This window comes from Amblyomma americanum, chromosome 1, assembly GCF_052857255.1.
Source record: "Amblyomma americanum isolate KBUSLIRL-KWMA chromosome 1, ASM5285725v1, whole genome shotgun sequence".
NCBI lineage: Eukaryota > Metazoa > Arthropoda > Arachnida > Ixodida > Ixodidae > Amblyomma > Amblyomma americanum.
Window position 1 is genome coordinate 479,105,053 of NC_135497.1, and position 10,249 is coordinate 479,115,301.

The 10,249-nt window shown below is 44.9% G+C and overlaps 1 protein-coding gene across 1 annotated transcript in view; it reads left to right on the plus strand.

The window, feature by feature from the left end:
- LOC144116063 (spastin-like) overlaps positions 1 to 9,767 on the plus strand; it is a 28,363-nt gene extending 18,596 nt beyond the window's left edge. The window contains exons 9-11 of the mRNA XM_077650722.1: positions 1,389 to 1,459; positions 5,464 to 5,504; positions 9,178 to 9,767. Coding sequence (XP_077506848.1) covers positions 1,389 to 1,459; positions 5,464 to 5,504; positions 9,178 to 9,300 — 235 coding nt within the window. The 3' untranslated portion in view covers positions 9,301 to 9,767. The remainder of the gene's footprint in view (positions 1 to 1,388; positions 1,460 to 5,463; positions 5,505 to 9,177) is intronic.
- Positions 9,768 to 10,249: the final 482 nt, after the last annotated feature.

Sequence of the window (10,249 nt, forward strand, 5' to 3'; positions counted from 1 at the left end):
GCAAGGAAGAAGTGGTCACATTTATTGTGGCCAAGTGTTGATTGCAGCACCAGGACGTGAGAGGGGAATAACATGGGGAATAAGAATGGGGTGGAGTGCATTTGGCAGGCACTCACAGGTGATGAGTACCAATATCCCTCAAGAGAAAAGTATATAACAGCTGTATCTTGCCGCGCAAGTAGGGCCAGAATAATGGAGGCTAACGAAAAGGGGTTAACCAAAGGGCTAACTAAAAAGGACAATGCAGCGAGTTGTGGAGAGGGAAAGTAATAGGTGTAACAATAAACAGACAGGAAGAGAGCAGAGTGGGTCAGGAAAGAAGTGTGGTTGGGTCCTTTTCGAAATCAAGAAGAAATGGGCTTGGGCAGTTAATGGTTCTCTTTGGCTCTGACGCATTTGTCTACTGCCAGCCGCGTTTCAGAAGATTTTAATGTATTGCTTTGTCAGTCGTCATTTGTGCTCCGGGTCCGGTAAGCAACCGGAGCTCGTTCACGGCTACATTCAAGATGGCTGTCATTCTTTACGCCGAAGAAACAAACAGCTGCACCCTGGGCCGCAATTTCAAGATTCGCAACAGGTGATACAGGTGTGGCAGCTGCAGCGAGGCAAAATTTTCAGCTGTCCACGCGATGTGATTTGGCTGCAAAGTGCGGGATTTCGCTGCACGACAATGTTAGAACGACGAGCTGTCGGACCACAGCAGCGATCACGATGGCAGCGCTAGTGAGGACGATGGCGCAAGTGTGGATGAGTAGTCCAGTGACTAATACATTTTCGTTTTGGAATGTGCCCATGGGTGCATCCGTGCTCGACGGCCGATAGCAGCTGGCGATGAGTGGAGGCCGCAGGATAGTGCTCTCTTTTAATAAATCAGCTGTGATTGGCTAAATGATTTCAAATTTCATTTTTTTCTCATGTTTTGGTTTTAGCAGCAGAGGGGTGGCATACAAAAACGGGTATAATAGCTGCTTGTAATTTTTTTGTCGTTGATCTCAAGTGGGGTGGCAAAGCAAGCACTGATCTACTCATGTAATTTAAAGTCCTCTCATGCTTCTTATTGACCATTCGGCTGCTGAAAGTGATGTTGAAACTACATTTTAAAAGAATTGGGATACTTACTGCACATAATACCATGTGGGGGCTCATTTTTTTCACATTGTGCTTATCATTCCAAGTAAAGAACAAGCAACCAAAAATTTAGTGTTCCTACACGTTCAAGGGTGAACTGTCTGCTTACTGCAGCCTCACCTCTAAATTCCATTGATTTTCTTTTCTGTGACCCTCCAATACCCTCCTCTCTAATGGCTCTGTTTTCTACTCTGCCCTCGTTCCCTCCTGATGTGTTTGTCATTGTGGGCAACTATGAAGAGTATTTCTATTTTGTGCAGGATTACCTCTGGGTACTCGGGCAGTGATCTAACTGCCCTAGCAAAAGATGCTGCCCTGGGACCAATCAGAGGTAGGTTTTTAGGGTTTTGTCTTCTTACTTTTTCTTGCCTATGCAAACTGAGTCAGTAACCGGAACACTATTCCGCAACAGTTGCATTGGTGTCTGCAGTGCCTGAAGCTTGGCACCACAGCATGTTGTTGCACAAGTGCAGCAGTATATGCTTGCTTCCGAAATTTCACATGTCTCTGCATCCAGAGGCATGTGAATTTAAGTGGACTTGCCATACGGAGCCCAAGGACACAGGATCTAATGTGACCACAGAAGAAGCTCTATGCTGAAAAACTACGCGTAGTCAAAATTAATCCAGAGCTCTCCATTATAGCGTCTCTTATAAGCCCAAGTCTGCCTTTGTTATGTTAGCCCCCTCAGTTTACAATTTTTTTTGTTTTGGTAGCCACCACCATAAAACGTTTCAAGACATCCTCTAAAAGAGGGAGGCAATATAACTTTGGCTGTACTAACTAGCTATCAGCACAGCCCAGTCAACCACTTTACATCCAGCAGACCTACGACGTACGTCACTTTTTGGATATACGGATATCCGTGGGAGATCTACCGATATACAACGGATCTTCCACGGACGTCTGACGGAGGTACATGTGTAACTGGAACAATCTACCACGGACATCTGATCCAGATATCCGAGGACATCCCCTGTGGATCTAATGAGGCAATTCGCATGTCATGCCTTCTGCACTTTCATGAAGCAGGCCTTGGTGATTGCAGCCAGTAATATATCTGGCAGTTCTCGTGGACTTCGATTTTGGGCATTCTGTGTGCTTTTTATACAAGTCCATGGGAACTGCCAGATATATTACTAGCTGTAATCACCAAGGGCTGCAATCACCGTATGTCCATCATATGTCAGATATGCATGCCTCTAAAGAAACCGCCACAAAAGAAAATGTATCAGTTTGAAGACAATTTCATTAATGACATTAAAGCAGCTTTCAATCTTCAAGAATTATTCAAGCTGGTCATGCCAGCAGAAGTTTCATGCTATGGGAAGGGTTACTGTGTGCAGACAGAACTTTCATGGTTGAACTCTGTATTCCAAAAAAGGATGCTCTGAAAAAAGAAAAAGACACAAATACAATACTGTTACTGAACAGTTGAGCCAATTTTTTAAGTGTGAGATACTGTAAGTAAAAATGTTAATGAAAGACAATACCAGGAGAATTTCATCATTTTAACCCAGCCTTGCTGCAACATACCAATGCAACTCAGTGACGTGATAAGAGGTACACAAGCATTTACAATGCATATAGCACACAAAACAAAATCGGGCTAGTGCCATAGTGCCAACTGCAGCTTGCAGAGGTATGTTACCTTCTGGTTGCAAAGGTCTGAAAAAGGGTGGGAAAGCACAAGCAGGCAATTTTATTCCAACCAGTTGCATTAGAAAAGACAATACCACACTTATGTTTCCCTACATATTAATAAAACAGCATTCATTTCCCCTAATGATTCTAGGCTTTTGATTAAACTGCTTTGGCTAAAATTACAGTACAAAAATGTTTTTTCCCAAGAACTCTCATCCTGAAAATTTTTATCCATCACTGTACAAGTACACTCCATAGAGCAAAGAAAAAAGTGTCGATTACATGAGGGGAGGATGCTTGCAATGGAGTTCAAACTTACCTGCAGGCTGCTGCTGTGCAGGTACTGTATAGATCATAAGTCAGTCACATCCACACTGCACGGCCAAAGAAATAAAATAGAGAGCAATTCGTACTGCACTTTGTCAACATAACGTTAGATGCCATGATGCAGCAAAACATGATCTTTGTTGACACCCTGCCCACAAGGTTCACTGATAAAGCACCATCTAGCATATTTGATGATCCACAGCTCTGCCTGAGTAAGGGAGAAAGGTCTGCTCACAATCCAGCGACATGTAGCTCTAGGGGTGCCATATATGGTACTGCTACCTTGCACAGCATTGAACCCTGTGGGCATGAAATGTTTGACAAAGCTGTACCAACGCATTGCATGATCTGACTGCACTCAGTGCGCAGCGATAGGAAGATAAGTGAAGAATGTGTGACTGGTGTTCGCAGATTTTACAGCACACTTCAGCTCTCCTAAACGATGCTACTGCACAGTGTGAAGTACTGTGCAGTAGCAAAGTACTGTGCAGTAGATGTTTGGAAACATTCACTCGACACACCTAACATTGAAACAAGTCAATCGATTAGCGGTACAGGTAGACAACTTTTACATCATTTTCAACTTAACTGTGCTTTTCATGACATGGCGTTATTTAGGCACCAATACACTCCACACACTGGCCAAATCCACACCGCAAAGGCAGTAAGAAACATTATTCTTTCCGTGCTTGTCTTATTGCAGTTGAAGAGCAAGTGACAGCGTGACGCTCTGGTTTCCGGAACTTCGTGGTAGGCTCGCGTACGCGGGAGAACATGTTTGTGGCAGCTACCGCATCGTAATTGTAACTTTCTTCTCCATTGCAAACAAGTGCAACAGAGTGTAATATTATTGCAGTGCTTCACGCATCCCACAGAAACGTCCTCATAGTAATTTTCAAGCACAGTTACTTACCTCGCAAGTGATAACACCAGGCCATTTCTTTCATCCGAAGCAACAAAGCGTCGGCGTATCGGCAAGGGATCACTTTGGTTTCACAAGAGATTCAGGTGCAGGAGGAGGTCTTGTCGAGTGTATAGGTGACACATCACGTTTCCAGTACAGCCGCAACCACATAACAAACAAACTGCACACTGTAGCAAAAAAAACAATTGAGAGAAGAGCATCGCACTGAAAAACGACGCAAAGACAGCAAAGACTGCGCCGGAACTGCTGACTGACGGATTGGATCGACTTTTAGGCCTATTGCCACTATCGCTCTGCCGCGGCCCCTGGAAGGAGTTTTAGCTTTGATGGAAGGCTGCATGCATCGCTGCATGCCTCGTTTACCTCGGTGGAATGCTGAACAAAAGGGCGTTTACTATGAGCACTGGTGCCAGAAAGTCATGCAATTAAATCGATGTTCTTTCATGTGAACACAATATTAAACTAATTGCTGGTATAGAAATCTGATCGCTGAATTTGGTCATTTGCAAAGTAAAATACCTTTCATATTTGTTGTCTGAGGGAAAACAAAATATGTATGTGATGTAAGCTCAAATTCCTAAAGGAATATTCACGAATACCCGTCAGACGTCCGTACGTGGATATCTGCCAGCCATCCGATAATGAATGTCCCTCGAACATACTCCGGATCTCCAATGCGTATATCCAGATATGGATGTCCATGGGGATGCTCCATGGACATCCTCACGAGGCACTGGAGATTCGGATCTTAATCGGACATACCACTGACATCCGTGGTTGACTGGGAGGTTCCTAAAGTAGCTGTGAATGCGCTGTTATGTCACTAAACCTTCCATGGGTGGTGTGCCTGAGATTCTGATGACCAGTGTAACAAATTTTCTATTGCTGGATAATGCAAAGGTAGGGCACTGGATTGAATGACTTTGGATTTCTTGATTCCTTAATTCAGCATGGCTCTTACATTCTGTAGCCTTGGACGTGAATTCTATTTTCATCTGGGGCCAATTGTATAGGTTGTTACGGCTACATGCTCGCAGCACAGTGGAACATGCTTGCTGTGCTGACAGGTGGTGGACACCTCTGAAGCTGTTGCAAATGGTTTTTAATTACTATTACAATGGTTAAACGGAGGACACCCAGTGAGAGGTGAAAAATGGTAAAGGAGACATGCAGAGAGCAGATTTTTCAGGGCACAGATGGGAGTTAATGAGGAGGAGGGTGTTAATGATGTGTTAGTCAAAATCGAGAAGAGGGCATGGGCAGGGCATGTAACATGAAGTCAAGATATGATGGCTGTTAAAGCAACGGAGTTGATTCCAAGCAAGGTGCAGCAGAAAGTCGGGTGGGCGGACGAAATTAGGAAGTTTGTGGGGATACAGATAGGAGGGCGATAATGATGAAGATGAATGTTGCTGAAGCTTTGCTCTTGTTTTCTGCAGAACTGAAACCTGAGCAAGTCAGATGCGTGGATCCCAAGAAGGTATGCCCACTGTAGATGTGTTTGTATTTTAGATGCCTTCAGGTTGTACGGGGTGTAAACCCCAAGGGTTTTGTCTGGGCACAAAAATGGCTGGTCAGCTTCACCCCTGTTACGTGAAATACTTAGCTGCCATGGAATGAACAGTTGGCTCATAGAATACAGTTCTGTTGGCTATTCTTTAAGGCTGGATTCTTTAAGGCTGTATCGGATGATTGTATGAACCCTTTTGAAGCTGGCAGTTCGAAGAAAAAAAAAGAAAATATGCATTGTTGGAGCTTGAGTGCCACAAACATGTGGTGTGCACCAAGGTCAGAATTTGTGCGGAAATTTCAACCTACAAAAAAATGAAAAATGACTGCACATAGCTCCAGTATGAAAAGAAACCAGTTACCTGCATTCGGCGAATGAATATGAACTGTATAACTATAAAGAGTGTTAAACGCGACAGTGTTAAATGCCCTGTTCTCCAGAAAATTTGATGTCGTGTTGTTAGCAAAACTATCATGTTCATGGCTCTGGCAGGCGGTCCCCAAAGAGCAACCTGGGAGGAAGGTTGGCCCCTTAGGGCACGTGACCTTGTGGCACTGTCACAACCTGCCCACCGTGGAAGGTGGCAGTTTAATTTGCCTGTGGAAGGTGGCAGTTAAAGGTGGCTTAACTGCTGCACCACTGTGCCAGGAGGGGTATGGGAACTCCCAGGGATCTATGAATGTAGAGTGACCTGCATATATGGTAATTAAACCATTACACTACAATATTTTTCTTTTGTTCTGAATATTTCTTTTGTGAATGGGTAATACACAGTTTGTGAGAGTTTTAACTTTGGGGCACAAGTGGCAGGGGAACTCATTCTTGTGTGCAAGCCCATTTATGTTGGAGCTAGATGTGCACGCACTGTCGTAAGCTTATGGAACACAACCTTGACAAAGATGTCAATAATCTTGCATCCGAGGACACATGCGTGATATTAAATGGCGGATAATGATGAGCCAACTGCTGTTCAGGCCAGGGGCACTGTGGGAGTCGAATGATAATTCCTTTTCATTAGTAGTAACAGGACCAATTGCAGTAGAAGTTGTTCAGACCGCCCGTGTGTGAGCTGCAAAGGAAGGTTGGGGCTTTTTCATAGTCAATTTTTTTCTTCTTCTGAATTCTGTTCGCTCTCTTCTGTTTGGCAGACTCGTGGGTCTGGCTCTGATCTGAGCGTGAAACGATTGCGGAGGTGCGAGATATGCTTCAATGAGAAAAAGGCAGGTGGACGAAACAAAAAAATTCGGTACCAGCCGCTTTATCACTGACGTGCTGCTGCTGCTCAGAAGCTGACCATGCCTGGCCGCACTCTTGAGAACTGCTTTCTGTTTGGCTTGGGGAAGCTACTACCATTAACTGAGCGTAACATAGAAGAGACCTGAATTTAACTTTGGGAAACCACTCTTGCAGGTTGGTGGTGTGACTGGTTTCTGTGTCAGGATATACAGTTACAGGATAGACGGGTGCGGGATAGAGGGGTGCGGGATAGAGGGGTGCGGGATAGAGGGGTGCGGGATAGAGGGGTGCGGGATAGAGGGGTGCGGGATAGAGGGGTGCGGGACAGAGGGGTGCGGGACAGAGGGGTGCGGGACAGAGGGGTGCGGGACAGAGGGGTGCGGGACAGAGGGGTGCGGGACAGAGGGGTGCGGGACAGAGGGGTGCGGGACAGAGGGGTGCGGGACAGAGGGGTGCGGGATATACACTGCCTTAGAATTACCTTACTTGTATAATGAACCCACTTTCCTTTCCAGAATAGTATATGGGAATTTGGTGGAGGGTTTGTTCTGCAAAAAACATTTTATTGAAATTTCATATTCTAGATCAGTCTGTTTGTCCATTAGCAACAAAAGCATGTGGTGGACAAGTTATGTCTGCATGTTACAAGTGTTTGTTTGGCTGGTGTTAAGCTAGGATCTTTCATTTCAAGAGGTGTTTGCTGTATCACGACACGATCCGATAATTTTTTGATAGTTTCCAGGCGATCGTGGCAAGATGAACAGGATAAACAGCCCTGAAGGTCAGGTGCGCTTTTTTTATGCAAGGTAAAAAAAGTAAATTTTAAATGACAAAAATGGGTGCTGGGTTCATTATGTGAGTAAATGCTTTAGTCACGTATGCGACCAGTGTATTTACTCGGCCAGCTGCAGTCAAACCTCGTCCACAGTGCAGTTGGTAAGTTGGTAAACGGGTGGCAACTCGAGCGGCCCTTACTGTAGTGTGGATGGAGACCTGATGTTTTAGTGCCACTCTGAAAGCACTCGAGCGGTTCCGTATGCCGTGGAGAACGGCCCCCCAACCCTTTTCTGCACAGCACCTTACCTGATCTGTGCAACCTTGCACAAAGCCTTTGGGTGGTTTGAGTGACCTCCAGAGGATCTGACTTGCTTCAGCTAACAAAGGAGCATAAGAGTATGATGGCACATGTAGTGATCTTTGTCTCTTTGTTATAGCCGGCCACTCTTACTGTGCCCCTTTTCTTAGTTGAAGCCTTTATTTCTCACATCACAAGATGTGGGAGGCTGTGAGGCTTGGCGCTGTCTTGAGAAATTCGATGTCATGTCTGCTCTTACAGTGGCTTCATTAGTGGCTGTGTACTATGTGCAGTGTACTGCTGACTGCGCTTTACTTTCGTTGATTGCATGAAAGTGAAGGACTCTCCATACTGTACTGCTTATGACCTAGTCGTGACGTCAAGTTATGAAGATCACTAAGGAGACACCTTCTCGTCAAGAAACATTGTCCTGCTGCTAAAGCAAAGCAGTGAATGCTCTTTAAGGAGACCCCTCAACCAATGATGACGACCTATTGCCATGACTTCATGGTCAGTTGCTTTAGCTGCACCCGCCACAGCTAGCCATTATTGTGCACACTAGTAGGTGCAAAGCAACTGAGTGCAATATCTTTGCTATAGCTCAGTGCCATTGTTTGGAGGGCCTCCTTTGAGGAGCTCACCCAGCCATTAAAGGCTCACTCAGCCATTAAAGCTCTCCAAGAGTGATGAAAAGGACATATTTGGAGAAAAAGATTACGTCTGCCAGAACAATGAAATGGGAACTCAATCACAGGTTTTTATGGACAGGCTGTGTTTGTTGGGTGTCTGCTCGGCACATCTATTAATAGTGATTATGGTGGTATGACTCCAATATACCTTCTATGCAGCTGCGTAACAAGCTGATGCGCACCCTGAAATGCTGGTCTGGCTTTGATCTGTCAAGAGTGTGAATAACTACTATAGTCTGCAAGTGAAGGTGGAAGGCGAGTGGATACTCAACATTATGCTATGTCGAGAGTGGAAAACGAACAGTATCCTTGCTGGAATTATATACACTGCATGTATTGAGTGTAATGCTAGGTTAGCTTTGGTAGCTTAGTTGACGCATGTTTTAGCTTCTACGCCTTACAAGGCCTAGCTGCTACCAGAACACCATAGCTTTTTCGACATAGTGCATATCACGAGAAAATGGGATTAGTCATGTTATCGGGGCACATCAATCTGTGTTCTGATCTGCCACACAAGTTGTTTTTCCTGCTTCACACTTCATGTTTGGCAGCTCAGTTTTTTGCTTGCTTACTAAGCTGGTTGTTCTTCTTTTGATTGTGTGTAATAGTGGCTGCATATGTTTTTCTTTTTTTCCTTGGTCAGATGCGCAACATCACCCTGGAGGATTTCATGACGTCACTGAAGAAAGTGCGCCGCAGCGTCCCATTACAAAGCCTAGAGTTCTACGATCGGTGGAATCAGGAGTTTGGAGATATAACCGTTTGACACTGTTCATGCCGCGGCTTTTTTGGCTTTAGTTCAGTGAGTTATACGACTGGCTCATGTCATCTTTTATTTGGAGACATGAACCATTGTACATAGCTTCACAATGTCTTTCGTTGTCTCTGGCCGCATGCTCATTTTCTCTTGCTGTTTGCCACTTTCGCGGTAGAACCTCGGTGCGTGAAATTTGTCTGTTAGGACAATGAGCCTGGATTGCAAAGTTTTTGTTTGGGTGACCCATTCATTTGTTAGCAGTGGATGTGGGCTTGCCTTGTAGGTAATTATTGGAGTGTATCTGCAGGGAAAAAATTCGGGCTCTTTGGTTGTACATTGCTATGTGAACCTCGTTATTGTAGGTGCAAAAATTAAAATGGGTGAGTTGAGTGGTGCTTGTTTGAAGCTTGTGATATTAATGCTGGAGTGGCTTTTGTCTTCGTTGATTCAATGGCTCATCATGGAAAGGGCATCCGGTCTGATGACGGGTCTAGCTGCAAGAGTGTCGGGACAGATTGTTGCTCATTAGCCACTGTGCATCAAACATGCTGGATAGCCTGCAGTGTGGCAATGTTGAGGGTGGCACTAAATGCTTTGGCAGTGTTGTTTGTTAAAGTTTGGAGATGTAGCATTAGTGGATTTAGTTACAAATTCATCGGAGAGTGAAGGTGGCTTGAGCATACTGCTAAGCTGCCTGTGGAACTGTCTTGCACTGAAACTTTGGTGGGATGATCCTGTGGTTCGTCTGGTTGTCAAAAGTTCTCATGATTTTGTGCTGCCTTGCCTGCCTCCATCATGCGTAAAGTTGCAACGACTGTCCCATGGACTGTGGTGCCATATTCTGGTGAAAAGTTGCAGCAGCCCTGAATGGGATCAGGATTCATAAACTTGTGGAGCACTGTGCTTGAAGAGGTTGTACAAAGCAGAGGTTCTACTGCATATGCACGTCATCATTGTT